At 34.7% G+C, this 25,564-nt stretch overlaps 1 protein-coding gene and 1 pseudogene across 5 annotated transcripts in view; both read left to right on the top strand.

The window, feature by feature from the left end:
- The window catches only part of ICE2 (interactor of little elongation complex ELL subunit 2), a 64,514-nt gene that overhangs the window by 28,846 nt on the left and 10,104 nt on the right, over positions 1–25,564 (top strand). For all 5 annotated transcript variants that reach the window (XM_025884326.2, XM_025884328.2, XM_025884327.2 and 2 more), the window contains 3 exons: positions 4,604–5,597; positions 6,300–6,475; positions 10,729–10,858. In XM_025884326.2, the coding sequence (XP_025740111.1) occupies positions 4,604–5,597; positions 6,300–6,475; positions 10,729–10,858 (1,300 nt within the window). The remainder of the gene's footprint in view (positions 1–4,603; positions 5,598–6,299; positions 6,476–10,728; positions 10,859–25,564) is intronic.
- On the top strand, positions 673–755 carry LOC112833521 (U6 spliceosomal RNA; annotated as a pseudogene).

Below are 25,564 nucleotides of genomic sequence, written 5' to 3'. Positions count from 1 at the left end.
ACTGCTATAACATTTCCATAGTCAAGTGAAGAAAGATACACCCACAAAACATGAAATGGGTTCATCTTAGCCCTAGAAATCTCAATTCTAGAAATGTAGTTCAGAAGTACACTAGGGAGGGGGTGCCTTACTGGCTCTAATGGTAGAACATGTGACTCTTGATCTTGGGGTTGTAACTTCGAACTGTGCTTTGGGTGTAGAGATTACTTAAAAATAAAATCTTACCGGGCTGCCTGGGCAGCTCAGTCGGTTAATTGTCTGTCTTCGGCTCAGGTCATGACCCCAGAGTCCTGGGATTGAGTTCCTAGTTGGGCTCCTTGCTCAACGGGGAGCCTGCTTCTCCCTCTGCCTGCCACTCCCCCTGCTTATGCACGCTTTCTCTCTCTCCCTCTCTCTCTGACAAATGAATAAATTCTTTAAAAAAAAACAAACAGAAAAAAAGTACACTAGGAAAAAAGCAAAATGCATGTGCAAGGTATTCATGGCAGCACTGTTAGTAGTAGCCAAAGACTAGAAAGAAACAAACCACGTGTCCCTTAATAGGGTATTGATTAAATAACCTGTACATCCTCAGTAGCGTACCATGCAGGTATTAAAAGGAATGAGGAAGGTATAGATAGGCAGCTGTGGAGTGATACCTAGATATACTGTTAAGTGAAAAAGGTAAGGAAGGTGCTCAGTTCGGCAGCACATATACTAAAATTGGAACCCTGCGCAAGGATGACACGCAAATTCATGAAACGTTCCATATTTTTGTAAATCATAATACAAAAGACAAGGAAGAAGACATTTTTTGTAATATGCTACTTTTTATGAAGGGGGAAGTACAAATATATACTACACACATACCCTTATTTGCTTATGTATGCTTATATTAAAAAGAATAAAAACCCTACATAATAAAGAATAAACCTAAAACTAATGAAAATGTTTAACCATGGGGGAAGGAAGAAACAAAGTAGAGGAAGCAGAGATGTCAACTAGATTTCTCTAAATGTATTTTGTTTTACAGTTTTGACTTTTGAGTCGTATAAATGTTTTACATGTCTATAAAACAAATTTTTGAAATGTTATAAAAGCCAGCCTAAGCTGAAATGAAACAAATTAATCCACTGTATATCAAGTTAGTGGTTTAACCACTCAGTGAATTATTTTAAATGATTAGAGACTTACTAATTTGACTATACATCCCTAAAGATTTATATCCTAAGTACAAAAAGAACTGCCAAAAAATCTTAAACTGCCTTTAGCAACTATATTGTTAGAAATGATATTACTTTTGTTATTTTCAACACATTAGATAATATAACGCAAACAAGTAATTATGTGTATAGTAGGAACCAAGAATTTCAGAGATAGAAGAGAGATAAATGCCAATCCAAGAAGTTAAGTAAAAGCTCGGGTGCCTGGGTGGCTCATTCAGTTAAGCATCTGCTTTCGACTCAGGTCATGATCCCAGGGTCCTGGGATTGAGTCCCACATCGGGCTCCCTGCTCAGCAGGGAGCCTGCTTCTCCTTCTGTCCCTCGCCCCTGCTCGTGCACTCTCTCTCTCTCTCTGACAGATAAATAAAATCTTTAAAGAAGTTAAGTATAAAAGCCCTATAGTAATAACGGAATAGTATCAAAAAGATGCCGGAGCCAATTGGAGGGTTTCCTATTGACCAGAGATGTGTCATTTAGACATGACAAAGAATGACTGCAATGGATTAAAACATATGAAATATGTTAAAACCCCTGAACTCATAATGATACTTAAAAAAAAGTACTAGTCACCTTTGGAGGGTGCTAGTACATAAAGTCATTCTAAAAACTGTTTATAAAAAGAAAAAATACCAGATATTTGTCTTGCCTTTCTAGTACAAACTATATTTTAGGGTAATGATAGAATATGACTGTCACCATTTTGCAGCTCCTAATGAAATAGTGACTCTAAGCAGTAACCATCAGTGTTGGCTATTAAAATCATTAGGTCAGTGAGGAATTTCATAATGGATAGATTAAGTTGAGGACATTTGATGAACCAACAGATCAATTGTAATATCACAAGAAGAAAGATAACCAGACATCATTAGCCTCCTGGTTGAAGTAGGAAGTACACAGTACCACCATATTCAGATTAAAAAACAACAAAAAAAAACTGTACCTGAAATCTAATAAAGGTACTAGATTGTTTTAATAGGAAATTTAGGGAATAGAAGAATGTGTTAAATGACATCAGACGGATACAGAATAAGTAACTTGTTTTTTCCTACAAATATCTGGTGATATGGGAGTTGACAGAATATGGGGGCAAGGCATTTGACAAATTAAAGCAAATTGAGAGATATGTCAACCAAATACAGTGTGGGGATCTTGATTAGGTCCTGATTCCAATAAACAATTGTAAAAAGACAATTATCAGACTTGGAAATTTTAACACTGATTAGATATGTTATGACATTAAGGAATTATTAATTTTTATTCATATAACTAATAATATGTTTTAGAGAAGAATCCTTTTACAGCTTCATACTTAAGTATTTACAGATGAATGATATTTAAAATTTTATCTGTTCAAGATGAAACCATTGTTTTTTAATTCATTAATTTTTGATTTTATAATTATTAAATTTGTTCATTTTATTATTATAATTATATTAGTATTTTCTTATTTCTTGAAAAGACTGTGAATGATATTTCTGATCTTTAATGTCTAGTGTTCTATTTTCTGTTGCTTTTTAACTATTCTGCAATTATTTTTAATTTCTTCTTTTATCCAACAATTTGGAGGGTTTTTTAAGGTTCAAGTGCTTGGATTTATTGTTGTTGTTTATATTTTTTCTTAAGATTACTAATTTTATTTCCTTCTAAACAGAGAGTAAGATCTTAGCAGATTCTGCTTTGTGCTATATTGATGTTTTCTTTATATGTTAATTTATAGTCCATCTTTGGAAATACCCCTTGGATTCTTGGGAGGGAAAAGGTATATCTTTGCAGTCTATATATATGTTTTCAGTCATTCATATATATTGGTTTCATTTAATAGTATATGTACTTCCTATATCCCTATTTTATTCAGAGACAGTGTACTGTTGACCAAGTACAATTGTGTTTCTGTCAAATTTTCCTTTTATTTCTCAATTTTGACTACATATTTTAAAGTTATTTGGCATGTCACAATTTATTATCTATTCATGGATTTCATCTTTTTTCAGTATAGGATTCCTTTGATGCTTTTTGCATTGAATTCTGTTTTGTCTAACACTTAATATTGCTCTCTCTTATTTCCATTTCTTGACGTTATGTCCCATTGTTTTGTTTTTAACCTTTCTGTGTAAGAATGCCTCATGTAAACAGCATATGGTTAACTTTTATTTATTTATTTTTTACTAAATCTGGTGGTCAACTTTGTAAGAGTTACCATTTACTGAGAAGTTTTTTACTATGTGCCAAGGACTATGCCAAGAAACTTTCTATATACAAGTTCTCATTTAATCCTTAGAACAAATCCAAGAAGATGACCCTATTATCACTATTTAGAGATGAAGAAATTGAGGTTCAGAGAGGTTGAATAACTTACATAGGTTGTTCTTTCTTACTCTGTGATTGCTGTTAGAATATTCCTCCCTCAGGTCCTAAACTGTACGGCTGGTGGGTGTGTATAGTTTGTAACCAGATTTTTATAGTATTTATCCAGATTCCTTTGCTAGATTGGGGAGAGATCTATTGCTGCTTGGGGAGAGGACAGTTTATTCTTGAATAAATTAAAGCTGTCTATAGTTCTTCCATTACCAGAACAGTACATGTAAAACTACAACTTCAATGGCTTCATGTCCCAGAATACAATAAAATCATTTCCTGTCCATATTACTAAGAGTTGTTTTCTCTGAGTAGGTGTAGAAAATCACTGTTGATGTTAGGGATACATCAGAGGCTACATTAGAGAGCAGCTTCTTCACAGTGGCAAAGAGGCTTTCCTCCTGGTCAGCTAAATACAGGTGTCTCTGCGAGAGTGTAATGGAGTGGGTATCAGTGAAAATCTACTGTCTTCCTCTTTGGCCCCACATTTGTTCTTTGTGGTTCTATTTTTTTGATTAGTGGAAATTCCTTTTGGGATATGTGGGTTCACAAGTGTTCCCTATTTCCTGTGCTGTTACAACTTGGCAAATTTGTCTTGTGTTTCATCAGCATTTCAATGGGAAGGCTGGGGGGGAGGGGGATGGGGTAACTGGGTGACGGACATTAAGGAGGGCACGTGATGTAATGAGCACCAGGTGTTATATACAACTGATGAATCACTGAATTCTACCTTGAAACTAATAGTATACTGTATGTCAATTAACTGAATTTAAATTTAAAAAAATAATTTGAAAACAAAAAAAATCAGTGATCCATTAAACTCTTGAATGCAAAAAAAAAAACATTTCAATGGGAAGATAAGGTTGAATAAATTAGTTGCTAGTAGTTTATCATTATCTTAAGCAAGAACCTTCCAAAGCCATTAGACATTTCTTTCTGCTTTTAAAGAGCATGAACTATCTTTGTGAGGGGTAGGGGCATTAAGAGATAGGTGACGGGTGTCCTGGAATACCTGCTAATTGTTTACCAATATATTTTCTTAAGATGTCTTATGAAGTTAATGAATGCCGAAAAATTGAGACCCTTGAAAATTTGGACCTGGATTTTGATGGTGACGTCACAGAACTTGAAACTTTTGGAGTAAACACCACCAAACCATCAAAGTCACCGAGTCCAGCAAGCACTTCCACAGTACCCAACACAACAGATACTCCCACAGCTCCCAGCACAGCAGCCACATCTGTGATACCAACCGCACCAGACATTTCTGCTCATTCTAGAAGTTTATCTCAAATTCTGATGGAACAGTTGCAGAAGGAGAAACAGCTGGTGACTGGTATGGATGGTGGCCCTGAAGAGTGCAAAAATAAAGATGATCAGGGATTTGTACCATGTGATGAAAAGGCATCAAATTCTGACAAGTTTTTGATGCAGGATAATGACTTGAAAACATCTGATTCCTTACAGTTAGAAAGTTCTACAGAAGTTGAAACCTCTCATAAAAATGATTCGGCTACTGATATGGTATATGCCCCTGAAAAACTAAATGTTCTGGAGAACTCAGACAATTCAAAGGAAAAGACTGTTACCTCAGAAGCAGTAAGAAGTGAAGATGTAATTCTTTGCAATAGTGATACAGATGAAGACTGTTTAATCATTGATACAGAGTGTCAAAATAATAGTAATGGAAAGACAACTGATATGAATTCTAATTTAAGTTCTAAACCAGCAAGCCCCAATTCTTCTTCAGCACAGGCTTCTGTAGGAAACCAGACTAATGCTATTTGTAGTCCTGAAGAGTCATGTGTTTTAAAAAAACCTATCAAACGAGTATATAAAAAATTTGATCCAGTTGGAGAAATTTTAAAAATGCAGGATGAACTCCTAAAGCCAATTTCCAGAAAAATACCTGAATTGCCCTTAATGAATTTGGAAAATTCTAAACAACCTCCTGCTTCTGAGCAATCCTCTGCTCCTTCAGATGCCTCTAGTTGGCCAAAATCTGTATGGCCTTCTGCGTTTCAGAAGCCAAAAGGACGTAAGTAAATATTTATAAGGACCTTTATATTAACTATTTTGCCTCTTCCTTATCCTTAGGTTTTTCTCCTTTATTCCCTCACTTTCTCTTTGTTGTGACCTGTCTTATAATATTTACATGCTCATTGATACTTCATTTTTCAATGTACTGATCAGTGTATCAGCTTCCAAATTCTTTTAAATATGTACACAAAGTTGTATGGATTTTTGTAACCTATGTTTATCCAGCATGTACAGTGGCTACTGTAACTACAGGTAATATGGCTCACTGAACTGATGAAGGGGAAGTGATCAAAAATAATCATAAACCTTTATGAGTCCAAAATTTACTAATTCATGGTGTTGGACTGTAGTTTTAGACTTTTTCACTTTCTGAGATAGATATAAAGCTGTACCCCAGCTCTGCCTAGATTAGAAAAAACATCACTTTTTTAAAACTTTTTTTCTTCTTCATATGTTGTCTTGTAAATTTAAACTTTGTCTAGAATTAGTGAAGGTGGTAGTTAAAGGTTTAACCTTAGCTCTTGGCGGCAGTTCCGGTAAAAGTAAACAGAAATGGTAATAGTTAGATGTTCAACTCAGAGAAAATAGAAAAAGTTGATAGAAACGTAAAAATAGATAACTGAATTTTTTTCTTGAATTATGATGGATAAAGTGCTAATGTATTTTAAAATAATAATGAGAAATAAAATTATTTTTAAAGGATTGCCGTATGAACTACAGGACTATGTTGAAGATACATCAGAATATGTAGCTCCTCAGAAAGGAAATTTTGTTTACAAGTTATTTAGCCTACAAGACCTATTGTTACTTGTGCGATGCAGTGTCCAGAGGATAGAGACCAGACCACGTTCTAAAAAACGGAAGAAAATCAGAAGAGTAAGTTGTTACTTGGGGAGTTAGGATGTGGTAGTATAAGTAGATAATCAGCAGATATTTAACATGCCATTGTTATGAAGTTTAATTTTAAATTGTTGACCACTATTGGAATTTTTCCAGGTTGAACTGGGGCTTTTTGGTTTTTGTGTTTTTTTTTAGTAAAATACTGAAAACATTTTTGATAAAGGGAAGTAGAAAGTGTGTTATATAAAATTCTTGAATGCTGGTAACATTCTTACATGGAATTTATAAACTTAATGAAAAATGGCACCATCATAGATTTGACCTGGACTGGCACATATATTCCTGCTTTCTGTAAATTTGGAATTTCACTGTGACATATTAGCCCCTTTTTCTCTTACTTTGGGGATCTTCTTGACTCATTTTAGAAGTCCCAAGTTTTTAAAGGTGGGCTTTCACATGCATTTGAAGTCTTCCCAGAATTGTTAGAAGACCAAATGTTTTCCTTTCTTTTTCCCCTGTTGTTTTTTGGGGTGGATTGATATAAAAAATATTTTTCAGTTAAAAAGTTCTTGCTACAGTTTGAGTAATTGGTTCTTTATACCAGTTTTCCATATTTGATGTTTGAAGTTCTCATTCAGATTAGTTTGATTTTTGTGTGTGACCACTGAACTCTGGTAAATAAAGAGGAGCCTCTATATTATAATTGATTATACTGATGTCTTTCCTTTCCTTTTTACTTAAGAGAATTTTTTCTGTGGTGTACATTTGTCATAGTGTATGTGTGTGTGTGTTTATATTTATATTTTTATATTATTATTTTTTTAATTTTGGTGTCTCTATCTCTTGCTTTCTAACTTACTACCCGTAAGAATCCTCAATGACTACTTTAGAATGTTAGTATGTTTGGGGCTAGGAATCACGTGCTCAAAAGTAGTGGTGTTCCAGCATTAACCCTTGTGGATCAAGTCCCTGACTACTGCTTTGTCATGTTAAGGAATAACTTGGAAAAGAAAGAAAAGAAGGAAGGAAGGAAAGGAGGCAGGGCGGGCTGCCCAACCTTCCACAGTGGCTAGTAGCAGGGTCTATCATGAAAAAAACCCTAAAGCTAAACCATCAGGATCTAGGATCTTTGTTCACCAGAATCCAGTGGACCTAGAGGATCTTTTGCTTGATGATGTCATTATCCTTTGTCAAATAGAAGGAAGATTGTAAATACATTTTTAAATTCTTAGTTCTCATAATTTGGTTTTTATCTGTGGTTCAAACTTTAAATTTTAGAAACCAAATGGTTTTGAATTAAATGTATGGGGTAGTGTTTTTTATAAGAGAAGGTCAAGGAATAATAAAATACCAAAGATTTTGTATTAATCTCCGAAATAAATGCTAATATTGTCTGAATTAAAAGATTTTACTTTATTTGCTAATTTTTCCCATCTCATTTATATTTAATGATGATCAATTTAATGGCCATTGCATGAACATCTTGAATATATGTAGTGTCAGTGCTATGTATTATATATTCAGTGTTTTATTTCTTTAATTTTTACTTGCTATATCTCTGATTTATTTGGGGGCTAACCTCATTTCTTTCACTTTCTACCTTTTGAACCCATACCACTTTGTATTGATCTGCAGCTCACAGTAGTTAGAAACTATTGATGGCCAGTATCTCTTAAAGAATAGCTTAGGGAAATAACCAGATACTGAATTAATTCTTGAAACAGACAACCTGTTAAGGACATTGTCATTCAGTTCACTAAAGTGCAATTTGTAAATGTTGAGATGAAACCTTATAGAATTCACTCTTCATCAAAATATATCAAAATAGTTGAACCCCAAAGAATATCTAAATAGGAGCCTTGTGTTTTTCATTATGTCCAACTCAGAGTAAAATTTTAAAATTTTCAGTGAATGGTTATCATATTGTACCTTTTATTATATGTAATTGTTTAGTACACTTGGTTTAAATCCCTTAGTAGAATGCATTTCCTTTGGAATTATGTCCTATTTATCTGTTTCTCCCAAATGTTTTATATCCTAGAAGCAAAATAAACAGGTAATAAGTAAATGAGAGGAACTGGTATTATTAAGGAAGGGAACTTTAGGATAATTTAAGTATTAGTTTGAGAAATTTTAAAGTAGCACTATTTAAACTCTAGGTAAGCAAGCATTCTCTTAATATTTACTACTTAAAAACCAACTTGTTTAGATAAAGCTTTAAAATACTTAGAAGTCTCTTCACTATACTATGATACTAGCTATGAAATATCTATCTAGGGCTGTATGGAAAAGTTTAAAAGGTTTATGTGAAAATTTGGAAGACAGAACCAAGAAAAGCTTTCAGTTAGGGAGAATAGGAGTTACCATTCAAGGGAGAAAGGAATAGTAAACTCAATTTTTATAGTTTGAAACTTTGAATTTAAAATTTCACTTTAATTTTTGAATACTACCATAAAATATTCAGACTTTTCTTTCCCGTGGCTTCCTGGAGGTGGCAGTAGAATACATACAGAAATTAAAAGCAGATTCAGGACTTAGTTTCATAGATATAAGGCAGTATTATCAAGGAAGATCTACTTATGATCCAAAAAGGATATCTTCTTTATCAATTATTCAACTCTGCTATAAACTGGCTCTGTCCCTGAGCAAATTTCTTAACCCTTTTGACCTCCATTTCTTTATCTCTAACTTATAGTTGTTAAATGCAGATTACCAATTGCTGAAGAATTATTATATAATAAAATGCCTTTACCAGTAAAATTATCTTAATCACAATTTAATTTTTTTTAATTGAGAAGACACCGTTAGAGGTCTCATACTCAAGGTTTGGCCCCTGGAACAACAGCTTATCAAATATGCAAAACCTACTGTATAGAATTGTTGAATTATTGTATTGTACTCTTGAAACTAATATAAAGGGGTGCCTGGGTGGCTCAGTTGTTAAGCATCTGCCTTCAGCTCAGGTCCTGATCCCAGGGTCCTGGGATCGAGCCCCGCATCGGGCTCCCTGCTCCGCAGGAAGCCTGCTTCTCCCTCTCCCACACCCCCTGCTTGTGTTCCCTCTCTCGCTGTCCCTCTCTCTGTCAAATAAATAAATAAAATCTTAAAAAAAAAGAAGAAACTGAAATTAAAAAAAACATATAAAACTGTATGTTAATTATACTTCAATTTAAAAAAAAATCAAAACCTTGTTCTTCACCTCAGATTCTGCATTTTAACAAAGTTACTCACCAGGTTATTCATATGCACATTGAAATTGAAGAAATACTGCTTTAAAAGAGTTGTACACCATTCACAGGTAACCATATGAACCAAGTTTATGGTTAACAGAAGTTTTACTGGATTTGGATTGTTCTTATCACCATCATTGTTCCAAGCCCACTAAATTTGCCACTTGGTGAAAATCAGGAATTCGGAAACATTTATGAAATATTTTCAAGTATATGAATAGTGGCAACTTCATATAATTTCAGAAGTACAAACTAGCTATATCACTTTGAATAAATTTTTTAAATCATGTATTTCTCCTTCTGCAGCTGGAAATGAAGAGACTACTATTAAGAGTAGAATATTCTTTGACAGAAATGAGATAACATGAGCACAGTGAACATGACTAACATTATTTCACAAGCGTGTACTTCCTTGCATATCCTCCTTTACACTAGTAATGGCCACAGTTACTTTACTTAATCTATTTAGTGTCCTGACCAATAAACTCTGATTGGCTACTTTACTAGTGTTTGGAGCAAAGCCTTTGTATTAATCAAGATAAAGACACTCACAGTTGTTAGTGTAAATCTTAATGCTTATACCTTCATTCTTAGAATGAAAAAAAGCTGCTCAGAGTATTTGAGCCTGATACCATGTGTCTCATGCTTTAAAAGTGCTAAAAATTCTTACCTTTTTTTATCCTCTGCGAATTACTAATATAACAGTCTTTGCTTTCTAGCATCCAGCTTTGAACCTTTGGGCAATTATGTATCATAGGCTCTGTTCCAAGGATGCTCCTGTCAGTTACATTCCCTGATAAAATGTGTGCATATGTAGGGAGGTATGTGAATTTTGGGTGGAGGTGGGAGAGAGCTGTTCGTTCAGGATCTCTTATCTATCCACCTCTTGCCCACATCTAACAAGGGTTCTTTCCATCTTTCTGTCTGAATTCTGCTGTATTTGAAAGGATAAAATAAGATTACCTGAAAGCATTTCAAAGTGGCAAAACTGTAGGCAAATGTATTTTCTACTAAGAGTAAATTAATGGAGCTTTGAAAAAGTGTAACTGTGCATTTCAGCAATTTCCAGTTTATGTACTACCAAAAGTGGAATATCAAGCTTGTTACGGAGTTGAAGCTCTGACTGAAAGTGAACTTTGTCGCTTATGGACTGAAAGTTTATTGCATTCCAACTGTTCATTTTATGTTGGTAAGTTATACAAGAGGATTTGCTCTCCTTTTTAATGCCATTGTAAATATATACTTTTAATCAATTATAAATACTTCCGTTCTGTACTTTCTACAATTCTCTTACTGTGTTAACATTCCTATTAAAACACCATTCCTACTGCAAAGTTAAATGGTGGGGTGAAACTTGTGAGATCAGATGTTTTCATTTCCCTCTTATTGTTTAGTTGTGCTTGAGGTCAACATAATTGCTTTATTTTTGAAATACTTATTTTATTTTACAGTGTAATAAGCTAAAACTATAGAAGGGTTTTCTAAGAAGCTTCTTTTAAACTATTGGTGTGAACATATTTTGAAATTTTCTTAAAATTTTAATGACATTTAAAATTTTTCAATTTTTCTTTGTTTAGGTTTTCTGTTTTTTTGGGGGGGTTACGGATTTGATTTGTCTTGGGTTCATGTACAGTTAAATACTTCATATGAAGGATTACTTGCCAGTTGTTGCTGATACTGCTCTCTCCCAATGGAATGCCTCATCCCATACTTTTTAATTCATCCCATGTGTCTCAGTCCATCTGCACTATCTCAAGTTGCCCTTCCATGAAGTCACTTTCTTCCTTTGGTCTTTCAATACAGGGTCTTTTTTTTTTTTTTAAGATTTATTTATTTTAGAGAGATCACACACTAGCACATGCATTTGCAGGGGAGAGGCAGTTGGGGAGAGGGAGAGAAGCCAACTACCCCAAGTGCAGAGCCTGAAGCATCACGAAGCTTAATCCCAGGAACCTGAGGTTGTGATCTGAGCTGAAACCAAGAGTCAGATGCCCAACCGACTGAGCCACCCGGGTGCCCCTGCACAGTTTTTTTTTTTTTTTTACCACTCTTACAACTTGTTACTTTCTACTGTAATGTTCTTTTTTTATACCTATCCGATCTTTCCATTAGACAGTAAGTAGTTTAAGGTCAGTGTCCGATGAAACTTTGTATTTTCATAGCAGTTAGCATAATTCCTGGTGTGAAACAGCTGTTAAGAGTATGTTTTTCTTAATCAAAAAGAGGTTATTCGCTTGAAAATTGTTTTTCCATATTTTGGTTAACCAATATTTTGTCTTTATTGTAGAAGAGTATTAATAGATAATTGATTTGCTCTCTGTGCTTAACTCAAAAAGGAAGTGGTTTTTGTACTTGGTTGGGCGCTAGCCCCCTCCTCCTGTTTCATACTGAATGCTGGAAGTTTTTTGTTGTAGTTTTCGGCCACTAACCGCAATTGCAGTGTTCCTCCAAAAGACCTCTTACCTTGAATCATACCAACAGTCTTCACGTAAGCTCCTCTGAAGCAATTGCTAGCCACATCCATTTTAGGAAAGGACGAAACAAAAGCTTATCACTTAAATCCTTTTTAAAGTACTGAAAGAGAATAGAGACTCAGGACTAAAACAATATCAAGTGTTGTTGTTTTTTTTTAATGTACACTTTAACAGATAAAACTGCCATCATCTATATGGCTCACTTCATCTAAAGTATTCTTTGAAGTCTTAAGTAATTATTGCTCTGTGTGCTCTTTATCCTCAGTAAATCCTACCCACTTAGAAGCCATTCATTTTAATGTAATAGGATAGTGTATTTGGTTTCTTTCACAGTTGTTTGATGAGAAACTTATGTTGTATGGTTGTGTTTTCTTTGGGTTTGGGAATGGGTTTGGTTTTTTATGTGGGGGTGAATATGTTTTAAAATGCACCTGTCTGGCTCAGTTTAGAGCATACAACTCTTGATTTCAGAATTGTGAGTTCAAGCCCCTTATTGGGTGTAGAGATTATTTAAAAATTAAAAAAATCTAAAAAAAGTAAAGTATCTATGGGTTAGAGATACTTCCCAGCTTCCCTCCTTCCAGCCAACTTCCTCTCCTCCCAGCCTCACAAGGTACAACTTATAGAATATTGTTGGGTATTTTTTTTCTCCTTTTTGGTTCGTTATGTATCTACCACTCACAAACCAAGTTATACGATACACTTGAAATGCTCCAAAATTATCCTTGAGAAACTATTAAATATATGTGTGTATGTACGTATATATGTGGGTGTGTATAAAATAATAGAACAGTATTTTTTTGGGGGGGTAGAGAGCACACAAGGGGAGGGACAGAGGGAAAGAGAGAGAGAGAACTTTAAGCAGGCTCCACTAGGTGTGGGACCTGACACAGGGCTTTATCTCACTACCTTGAGATCATGACCTGAGCTGAAATTAAGAGTCAGACACTCAACCAAATAAGGCATTTAGGTGCCCCATAGAACAATATTTCTAAGCATGTAATGTGGGACAATGACAATATATCCATTGTTGCTAATCCTCACTATTCCGCAAAGTAGGTGATGTTTATCTTTGTTGTATAGAGGAAGAAACTAAGGTTTTCTAAGTTTAATGCTGAAGAGTATCCATATCTTTTCTGATTCCACATCCTGTGCTTTTTCTATTATAATGGAATGGTGGAAATCATGCTGACTGTGGAAGTCAGAAGATATATGTATGATTACTATACATTTTATAATTCTCTTACCTTGGGTAGAATCATTTAACCCCCTAGACTTGAGCTTTTTGACCTATACATAATGAATGTAATAATATTTTGTTCAACCTGCTTCAAGGATTGTATATACAGATCTTTTTAAATTATAATTATTACCTAATATATTGCCCCCAAAGTAGACCTCTTCTTGATGAAAATAGATATCACAAGCCAATGAAGTAATATTTTATATATTTTTGTACTGAGGAAGAAGCTATTAACGTAGAATTAGGTGAAAATATGGAAAATCATCTTTATGATAAAGAGTTAAAGGATTTCTCTTTTTTTAATTTTATTTATTTATTTATTTGAAAGAGAGAGAGAGCTTGAGCTGGGGGAAGAGCAGAGGAAGAGGGAGAAGCAGACTCCCTGCTGAGCAGGGAGCCCAACCAGGGGCTCAATTCCAGGATCCCGAGATGACCTGAGCGGAAGGGAGACACTTAACCAACTGAACCACCCAGGCACCCCCTATCCATTAAACTTTAGGAACCTGTTTAGGTTGTTTCCATTGTAATGCAACTGAAAATTCTTGTAAATGCCTATTAGTACGCTGCATACATATTGCTATTTGGGCATATACTGAGGAGTGGAATTATTGGGTCATATTTTAGGTATATACTCAAATTTAGTAGATAATTTCAGAAAGTTTTCCAAAGCTATTGAACCAATTCACATTTATAATAGAAATATGTGATAGTTTCAGTTTCTTCACATCCTTACCCACACTTGGCCTTATCAGTTTACTTAATTTTAGCCATGCTGGTGGGTAGGTATAATTAATATTTCATTATTGTTTTACTTTGCCTTTCTTTGGTGTTAATGAAATTGGGCACTCTTTCATGTGATTAATCATTTGGATATTCAATTTTGTGAATTGCCTATTTAAACCTCTTGCTCATTTTTCTATTGTCAGGGTTTTTTTTGTGTGTTTTTGGTTTTTTAAGTAGGCTCCATACCTGGCATGGAGCCCAACATGAACTCACAACCCTGAGATCAAGACCTGAGCTGGGATGAAGAGTAGAATGCTTAACTGACTGAGCCACCCAGGCGCCCCCTTTTGTCAGGTTTTTGTTTGGTCCTTCCTTTTTGGTTTTAAATTTTACAAATATTTTTCTCCCACTCTGTAACTTACCTTCTCAGTCTCTTAATGGTATCTTTTGAACTTACCAGTTTACTAGTCATTTCCTTTCTGATTCATGCTTTCTTTGTCCTATTTTAAAATCCCCCCCCAGCAAGATCATGAAGATATTCTCCTATATTATCTTCTAGAATCTTTATTTTTTTCTAGCCCTTATTTTTAGATACACAGATTATGTGGTATTTAATTTTACATGGAATATCAAGATTTTATTTTCAATAGTGGGCACTGTTAATTTTAAAGACCATCCTTTCTCTGCTGCTCTTCAATGCTACTTGTGTTATAAATCATATATGTGACTCTCATTCTAGACTCCCTATGTATCCTTGAGGCAGTATCTGTTTTAATTACTCTAACTGGAGTAATTACTTAATTTTTCTAGGTAATCTAGCTAGACAGTAAACACTGTAAATTGCTCTAACTTTATAAAATATTCTACTCTTTTGTAAAGTGAACCTTGTCAACTTTTCTTCAGGAGTGTCTTGGCTATTCTTGGCCCTTTGTGTTTACAAATTTTGGAATCAACTTGTCAGTTTCTATCAACAACAACAAGAAGATTGGGATTTTTGTTAGCAAGTGCAGTGACTCAACGTGGAGCAAACTGATAGCTTCACAATAACATCTTCTAATTTGTGAACTTTACATATTCCTTTATTTATATCTTTAATTTCTCTTAGTATTTTATGATTTTCTATGTAGAGATCTTGTACATCTTTTGTTAAGTGTATTTTGTGATATTTGATATTTTTAAGCTATTATAAATGGTATTTCTGACATTTTATTTTCTTAAGGTTTGTTACTAAAATATAGAATTTATTTACATATTGTTTTTGTATATTGATCTTCTATCTAGCAACTTTGCTAAAGTCACTTACTCATTCTAATAATTTAGGTTTTTTAAGTAACCAATCATGTCTTCTGCAAATAATGGCCATTTTATTTCTTCTTTCCAATCTTTATAACTTTTTTTTCCTTGCCTTCATTGCCTAGCACTTGAATACAAAGTGAATATTGGGCCTTCCCCTATTTCTAATCTTAAAAGGGAACGTTTTCAACAGTTCACCATTGTGTTTGGTATTTTGTATAGGTTTTTGTAGATACTTTTAATTAGAATAAAGAAGTTCCTTTTTATGCCTAATTTAAGAATTTTAATCATGAATGGGCAAAAAAACTTTATCCGATATTTTCTTTGCTTTTACTGATATGATGGTGTGACTTTTCTCTTATTCTGCTAATGTGATGACTCCTGTTGATTCATTTAAAAATGTTAATCCAACCTTGTGTTCCTGCAATAAACCCAGCTTGATCATAATACATTGCTCTTTTTATATATTTGTAAATTTAGTTTAATATTAATGTTAATTTTGTTAATATTAATTCTGCCATCTGTGTTTATGAGTGAGATTGGCCTATAATACCTTGCCTAGGTATTGGTATTAAGGTTATGTTTATACTGTAAAATGAGTTGGGATGTATTCCTTCTTCTATCTGGTAGAATTTCTATAAAACTGGTGTTATTTCTCCTACAAATGTTTGGTAAAAGTTACCTAGGAAGCATGTGCACCTAGTTTTCCTTTTTGAGAAGCTTCTAATTATCAGTTCTGTTTTTAAATTAGTTTTAGAGCCATTCAGATGTTTAATTTCTTGCATCAGTTTTGTAACTTGTGTGTTTTTAAGAAATTTGTTCAGTTTAAGTTTTCAAAATTATTGGCATAAAGGTATAATATCCTCTTAAAATCTTTAAATTCCTATAGTACCTGTAGTAATTACTACACATCACTAATAATTTGGGTTTATATCTATCATTTTAATATATGTTTTCTATTTGACTCATTGTTTTAAGGACCTTTTTTTGTCTTAGTGCCTTCTTATGAATTGAACATTTTTTATTGCATTTTTTTCCCTTGATTAACAGGATAGTTCTATATTAACATAATTATATACTCTTTTACTACTCTTTTTTTTTTTTAAAGATTTTATTTATTTATTTGACAGATAGAGACACAGTGAGAGAGGGAACACAAGCAGGGGAGTGAGAGAGGGAGAAGCAGGCTTCCCACTGAGCAGGGAGCCCAATGTGGGACTCGATCCCAGGACCCTGGGATCATGACCTGAGCTGAAGGCAGACGCTTAAGGACTGAGCCACCCAGGCGCCCCTACTCTTTTACTACTCTTTTAAGGGTTACTCTAGAGGTGTTCTAATACAGTAGCTCCTAGCCACAGGTGACTACTTTAAATTTATTAAAATTAAGTAAAACTTAAAATTCAGTTTCTTAGTCATACTGTGTGTGAGTTTCAAGTGCTTGAAAGTTGCATCTGGTTGCCATATTGAACAGTGCAGAGATTTCCAGCATCACAAAAAGTTCAATTGGACAGTGCTACTCTAATCATTATAACATGCATCCCTGACTTATCCCCATTAAATAGTATTTTATATTTTCTATATATTATTATTAGTGTATACATTTGATATTCAGTTACATTTATTCATATATTTACCCTTTTTAATCCTTTTCTTCTCATATCTCTAAGATTCTAAGTAGTATCATTTTCCTCTGCCTGAAGAATACCCTTTAGTATTATCTTTATTACAGATAGCTTGGTGACAAAGACTCTCAGTTTTTATTCATCCAAAAGGTTTTTTTATTATTTCACCTTTATTGAAGGATAGATATTTCATTGTCTTCTGGTTTCTTTTGTTTCTGTTGAAAAGTCAGCTGCCCATCTTTTTTTTTTTTTTTTTGCTCCTTTGAAAGTAATACAACTCCTTTCTCTGCAGATTTAAAATTTTATCTTTCTCCCTGTTTTTCAAGAATTTTCCTCAATGTACTTATGTTTTCTTTGTAAATATTTCTTTTGGGGTTTATATTGCTCCTTGGATATGTGACTTGATGACTTCTAAAAATTTTGGAGAATTCTCAGTCATTATGTCACTAAATATCTATCACTTCTTCCTCATTCTCTCTCTTTCTCCTCTGGGATTTTAGGTGCATTATGGTGTGTATCTTACTGTAACCCTAATGTCTTTTCTTTATTTCCTTTCCTTTTGACTCTTCATGTATCATTTTTGATATTTTTTTCTAGTCCATTAATTCCCTCTTCACCTATCTCTGATACACTATTTAACCCATGACTTGAGTGCTTAATTTCAATTACTGTGTTCTTCAGTTCTAGATTTTCCATTTGGTTCTTTTTTATAGATTATAGTTTTTGACAGAAATTCTCAATCTTTCCTTTAGCATATTAGGCAAAACTCTTTTAAAATCTGTGTCCAGTACATCTGTTATCTAGATTTCCAGTGTCTCTTTTCTATTATCTTTTGTGTATTCATTTCTTAGGGCTGATGTAACAAAGTATCACAAACTAAGTAGCTTCAAACAACAGAAATTTCTTGTTTCACAGTTCTAGAGATTAGAAATACAAAATCAAGGTGTCACTGGGCCATGTTCCCTCTGAAACCTGTAGGAGAGAATCCTTCATTGCCTTTTCTATCTTGATATCCGCCAGCAATTTTTGGCGTCTTTGGCTTGTAGATGCATCACCCTCATCTCTGTTTCTTTCGTCGTGTAGCATCTTCTTCCTGTGTGTCTCTCTCCTCTTCTTAGAAGGACACCAGTCATATGGGATTAAGGGCCCACTCTGCTCCAGTATGACCTCATCTTAATCTTTAATTATATTTGCTATGATCCTATTTCCAAGGAAGGTCATGTTCTGAGGTACTGTGGGTTAAGGCTTCAACATATCTTCTGCAGGGGACACAATTCATCTCGTAACATGTTTGTTTTTTTTTTTAACATGTTGTATCATTGTATGCCAGAATGTTCTTTATTAAGGGCCAGCTATTGTGTATGAAAAATTGCAGAGATAATGAGAAAGTTAAAATGTTATCTTCCTCTAGACAAGATTACTTTTGATTCACCTTGATTCTGTTACAGGGATTTAGATAACTTGAAGCTTGACTTTGAACCCTAGAAAGATCAGTCTGTTTCCCACTTAATGCTAGTGTGTTGCTATTCATGGTCTCTGCAGATAAGAGTTGATGTAGCCAGACTGACACTGCAAATCATTGAAAAGACCTGTTTGCAAGGCTGGCCCTTAGCTGGTATCTGGGAACTTTGCTAGTAAGTTATCAGTACAGTTCCCTGTACTGTTATAAGACTTTCTTTAGCTGATAAGGATGGCTCATAGTACCTACACTGTACAAATAGTGTGGCTTATTCTATTTTTTTTTAAGATTTTTATTTTTATTTATTCATGAGAGACAGAGAGAGAGGCAGAGGGAGAAGCAGGCTCCCAAGAAGCAGGGAGCCTGATACGGGACTCGATCCCAGGACTCTGGGATCATGACCTGAGCCAAAGGCAGACGCTTAACCATCTGAGCCATCTGCTTTCCTTTTGAGAGTCTTTGGTATGAGCTAGGCAGAAGGCACCTACATGATGAGCCTCCAATAAAAACCTTGAGTGCTCAGTCTCTAATGAACTTTTCCAGTATACAAAAAAACTGTTGCTAGAAGAATTAAGTGCATCTTATATGACTTCAGTGGGAAGGGACTTTTTTTTAAAATTGTGGTAAAATATACATATTTTAGAGTAACATAGAATTTACCATTTTAGTGTGCAATTCAGCATACATTTTTAATACAACTTAGTGATATTAAGTAGATTCACAGAGTTGTGAAGCCATCACCACTATCTACTTGCAGAACTTTTTTATCATCCCAGACAGAAACTCGGGAAAGACCCAGAGATTTCACCTGGTTTCCTATGGACTTCACTCCATACACCTTTTCCTTTTACTCTTTATTTTTATTTTTTTGCTTTGTATCCTTTTGCTGTAATAAGTCTTATCCATGAGTACAACTGTATGCTGAATCCTATGAGCTCTTTTAGAGAATCACCAACCCCAGGGAACCCCTTGTTACACAAGGTCCCAACTCAGAGCTTAGGTGTTCAATTCATTGATAGATCCTGAAATCCAGTTTTTGTTCCTCTGATCCTGAGAGACTGTTGAAAGCCCTGGTCCATTTCTTAGCCTTTTGTTGCTTTTTCCAGAGAAAAGCAAGGCCAAGGGCCAGGCTCACATCTCTGGGTTTCTTTCTTCTTCTAGTTGTTGGCTTCTTTACCCTTAACCCACACAAATGTATATCCAATCCCTTTTCCTGGTTGCCACTAACAAATTATATACTTTAATTACTTATGATATCTATTGCCTGTTTTTGTCTTTCTTGTTTCTTGTTTACTTTCAATATCCCAAGGTCCTAGAACAGTATTTGACACATGGAGATACTCAATTATGTTTAGAATAAGTTAGGTTTCCTTTGATAACTGGTTGAAGGAACAGTAAAAGTCAAGGAGAATAGAAATGGTGGAAACCAAACCATTGAATTTATATACTTTATATAAATTGTATGTATGTGTGTGTGTGTGTATATATATATATATATATATATATACACACACACATACTTTATATATTCATACATACTTTATATATTCTTTTTACTATCTCAGGATGTGCGTAAGATAAACCACTGGGATGTAGGAAGAGAATAATATAACTAACTTGTTTTTTCTCCAAATAATAATTAAACATTACTCATATTAAGGATATGGATTGATAAGTGGTACCCTCTCTTTATGTTGTCATATAGTCCTGTCACATATAATACTGAAAGAATCTTCATCATGTCCACATAGCACACCTCTAGGGAGACTGTGCTTAATCCCTTCCATATGAATGGCCACCCCCAGAGTTGTGCCATATAGCATCCTTGGGTCTGTTAAATATGATTTTGTTGCCAAAAATGAAAGATGCCACTATTTTAAACAAAAACAAACAAAAAACTGTACATCTGTATACTTTAAAAACTTGGAATCAGATTAGGGAGAAAAAAAAAAAAACTCTTAAAATCTTCCAGAGAGCCTCAAGGATAGGAATGTAGCTCCTGTCTTAACGTTTGTTAAGAAACTGGTTAACATCAGGGAAGATGGCCTTTTACTGGTAGAATTTAGAGGAAAAACCTTTTGTGTTATTGGTATATGGTGTTAAAAACTATCAGTGTCACTCTAGTAAGCCCAGCAATAAGGCTTTTATTGCATGTGAATCTTTGTATCATTGTATCTTTTTGGCAGCCACTAAAACCTGCAGAAAATGAATTGAACTTTGAATCCATCCTTCAGATAGCTGTATCACACAGTTTTAAGCCAAGATTTCTCAAAACCATAATTAACTATACATTGTGTATTATTTACGTTTTTCAAAAAAATTTTGGTCTAAGTGCTATTAATGAACAGTTTTTAATGTGTGTAGACCACTGCTATAAGCAATAGAGGAAAGTAAAGTTCAGAATAATTAAGTAACTTATTCATAGTTACAGAGTTTATCAGTTGGCAGGACCAGAATTGAGTCATAGTTTTTAAGTGTCAATAACTTTGCCATAAAACTAAAAAGGGCTAGGGAAGAATTGAGGGAGGGGCGGGGAGGTGTCAGATGTAACAAAAGTAAAGCATTTTGTGTGTGACGGTATTAATCACTGTAAATTAAAACAAATTACTGTTTAGAAACTGGATTCTTACAGTCTTGACCAGAAACTTTCCAAGCGCTTATGTTCTCTTTCTCATGCACTTGTGCACCATAGTCCTTCCTCAACTGTGGCCTGAGTTTTCCTCTCAACCAGTGCTAGCCACTCCTCTGTTTATCTTAATCATTTCCTTGTCATTTTTCCCTGTCCAGACTATGATCTCAAGATTTCAAGGAAATTTAAGATAATTTCTCCTCAAAAATCAAATTTGTGGGTCCGTACATTAGATCAGTGAGGATAGAGTTTATTTGCATGATTGCATGATTCAGATAAAACATGTCTTACAAGATAAAGTGATATAAGATCTCAATTACTTTCTTTAACTGAAGAGCACATTGGTTTGTATGAAATGAGTTCAGTAATTCTCAGACATGGTGGCTCATCAGAATCACTTGTAGGGCTTGTTAGAGTAGAGATTGCTGGCCCTGACCCTACTGTGTTTGATTCAGTAGGTCTAGATTGGGACCCAAGACTTAGCATTTCTAGCATGTTCTCAGGTGCTGCTGATGCTGCTAGTCTGGGGCCTGCATCTTGAGAACCACTTCTGTAGCTCATAGTCTCTTTTTCAGGTAGAATAACTGTACTTTTTTTTGTTGTTAATGTTTGTCTGCTTCACTTTACTATGAATATGTTCTCTTCCCCTCAGTTGTAGTACTCTTTTTATCCTCAGGTCCCATAAAAACATTAAAAGATACTCCTTAAAGAAAATTCCCAAAGGTGGCTCAGTCGTTAAGCTGCTTCCTTCGGCTCAGGTCCTGATCCCAGGGTCCTGGGTTGGAGCCCCGCATTGGGCTCCATTGGAACCCCTCCCTCTGCCTGCTGCTTCCCCTACTTGTGCGCTCACTCTCTCTTCTGTCAAATAAATAAATAAAATCTTTAAAGAAAAGAAAAGAAAATTCCCAAAGTAATCTTATCACAACTTCTGTATCTACCTCCTAATCCCTTAATATATATCAGTTCTATATAGTTGACGTAAGGCAGGCCTTGCTTTTGCACAGTTCTGAGATAAACCAGTTTCAGTTACTACAGTGTATTGACTACTTCACCGCTGACTCTTCAGTCCACATATCACTACATAAATAACAGATGCATATTATGACCAGTGACCAGTGATGTCCCATCTTCCAAACTCTGTCAGTGGTCACTTTGCACCTGTTACTGAGTTCATACACAAAAAACAGTGTTAATATTTGTGTTCCATCCTTGTCTCCCAGTAATAAACTCATGCATTTTATAAAAGTGGATAATCAAAGAGTTGGCCAACAATGATTAAAGCACAGCAAAGAAATAAAAAGTGATACTGCAGGAAGTGAAATTCGAAGTGAACATAACTGGAGTTACAGGAGAAACAGCTGATAGTGGGAATGCTGATGTTCAAGAGACTCTAGATATGCCGCCACAGGAATTTAGTGAAGGCAAATTTAGGGACATAAATGAGAAAGTGGTTGTGACATAAAGAATGAAAAAGTGATACCTGTATAAGATTTTACATGAAAGGAAGGAGATATTTCCTGACATTTAAAGCACAAAGGAGGGGCTCCCGGGTGGCTCAGTCGGTGAAGCATCTGCCTTCGGTTCAGGTCATGGTCTCGGGGTGCTGGGATGGAACCCCACATTGGGGCTGAGCAGTGGAGCCTGCTTCTTCCTCTCCTTCTGCTGTTCCCCCTGCCTGTGCTCTCTCTGTCAAATAAATAAGATCTTTAAGAAAACATAATAAAACACAAAGGATACAATGTTGGAAGCTGATCCTAACTTAGGGGTATGACAATCCACGGCATAGAAAAGATGCTTGCTTCCTATCATAAGTTGTTCCAGAAGAAGATTTGACAAGCAGTGTTCAAACTGCTCCTGATAAGTTTTTTTTATAAAAAAAATAAAATACTTTCAGTGTTTTTAATGTTTTAAATTACAGTATACTAAATAAATATTAATTTTGCTTTTTTTTTCATTTCCCTATACAGTTATAATTGGGAGAGAATTCATAATGTTTTGACAAAAAACTTTTTTTAAGATTTATTTATTTATTTTAGAGAGAGAGCATGGGGGTGGGTGGCAGAGGAGAGAGAGTCTTAAGCAGACTCCTCACTGAGTGCGGAGCCCAACAGGGGGCTTGATCTCACAACCCTGAGATCAGGACCTGAACTAAAACTTAAGAGTTGGAGGCTTAACCAATTGCGCCTCCCAGGTGTCCCAACAACAACAACAACAAAATTTAAGATTTATTTATTTATTTGAGATAGTACACGCACACATGCACAAGTGGGGAGAGTAGCAAAGGGAAAGGGAGAGAGATAATCTCAGTCAGACTCCCCACTGAGTGCAGAGCCTGATGTGGAGCTTGATCATGACCCATGAGATCACAACCTGAGCTGAAACGAAGAATTGGATACTTAACTTACAGAGCCACCCAGGCACCCCTTGCCAAAAATTTTAAAGGTTATGGAACAATTATCGTTTTTCACATCATTAAAAAAGCTTGCATGGTTTCAGCTTTTTTTTATCATCCCATACTGCATGCAAAGCAAGGACTGCCTGTTCGTATGTATGTATATATATGTGTGTATGTATGATTGGATGCATGTATATAAAGCCTTTAATTGTATTATATAAAGGCTTTATTTGTACTCTGTAAAGCAGTGCTTCCCAACCTTGACAGACAAAAAATACTTGGATAGCACTGTGATATACAAAAGAGATTTCTCATGGCTGAAGGGGAGTGCCAGGAAACTTTCCATCCCAAGCCTTGCTCAGCTGCCCCAAGGGCCTGGGAGATAAATATCTCAACCACACATATGAGTCATTTGAGACCCCCAGGTAAAATGCGCCAATATTGAGAGAATTGTTAACTCCTTGAGGAAGTAGTCCTCCTAGCACTTAATATGGCGTTCTCTATATAGTTATTTTGGGCTGACCATATTTGACATACACTATAATACATATTTTTTATTGAAATTCTTTAAAAAGCAAAGACTTGTTCATCTCAAAGGCATATTTAGTAAATGTCTAAATATGTTTTATCGTATTTAATATTCCCTTTCTACAGTTATTAAAGCATTAAAATGTGTCTTTGTTATTAGAAATGTCACTGTATGAGTGTTAGAAATGTAGAGGTGAAACTAAAACTTGGCATAGGAAATAATAAGTAGGAGTGGGAAAAATAGATTCATTGTTTTAAGGAAAAGCATCTGATAAAAATGTTTCTAATTCTTTTTATGAGCTGAAAGCAAATGAAAGGGGGCTTTATATGAAAATTAGATATTATGTGCATTTTTTTGTTGTCCCAGTGATTGACGTCAGCTTCCCAGGTAATGTGTTTTGATAACTAAATACTACAAGTTCAAAAATAAAAGTAAAAAATGATATTATTTTCAGCATTGATGAGTGTTACACTCTTGTCATACTAACTGATGTTTTTAACTCTGGTTTGTATGGACTTGATTATGTAACATTTAACTTAGGGCTGTCTTTTATATCATTCTTCTTGGTACATTTCAGGGCCTAAGTGTCCTGTCTTAACCTATGTTGTAGAACATACACATTACTTTTTAAAATGAAAGTGTCCCCATTTGCTACTTTGTTTCTTGAATTCTGGAATTATGTCATGTTTGTAAGAAAGTAAGACTTTAAGCAGACTTTTTTTTTAACCATGATGAATCTTGTGTGCTTTAATTAAAGGCCGGATTTTTTTTTGAGCTTTGTTGTAGTATAATTTGACAAATCAAATTGTAAGATATTTAAAGTGTACATCATGATGATTTGATATACATATGCATTGTGAAATTCCTCCCATCCAGTTAATTAATACCTCCATCCCCAAATATTTATATTTTTCCTTTTTTTTTTTTGATGAGAACATTTAAGTTCTACTCTTCTTAGCAAATTTCAATCATACAATGTAGTGTTATCTGTAGTCACCATATTATACATTAGATTCTCAGACTCTGTATGGCTGAAAGTTTGTACCCTTTTACCACCTCTCTCTATTCTTTCCTCCCCCAGCCTTTGGAAAACACTTTTCTACTGTTTCTGTGAGTTTGACTTTTATTTTTAGATTCCACATATAAGTGATACCGTGTAGTATTTTCTTTCTCTGTCTTATTTTACTTGCATAATGCCCTTAAGTATGTCTATGTTGTTATAAATAGCAGAATTTCCTTCTTTGTCATAGCTGAGTAATATTCTATTGTATATATACACTACATCTTCTTTATTCATTCATCCATTGTTGGACACTTAGATTGTTTCCATATCTTGGTTATTATAAATAATTAAACTGGATTTTTATAATCTAATTTTATCTTAAGAACCAGGTGTGGGGTTGCCTGGGTGGCTCAGTTGGTTAAGCGGCCAACTCTTCATTTCAGCTCAGATCATGATCTCGGGGTCCTGGGATTGAGCCCTGCATCAGGCTCCGCTCTCAGCAGGGAGTCTCCTTCAGGATTCTCT

Source organism: Callorhinus ursinus, unplaced genomic scaffold (assembly GCF_003265705.2).
Source record: "Callorhinus ursinus isolate GAN/ISIS: 27379988/994484 unplaced genomic scaffold, GSC_fseal_2.0 scaffold25, whole genome shotgun sequence".
Lineage (NCBI taxonomy): Eukaryota > Metazoa > Chordata > Mammalia > Carnivora > Otariidae > Callorhinus > Callorhinus ursinus.
This window is presented reverse-complemented; position numbering and strand designations above follow the sequence as displayed.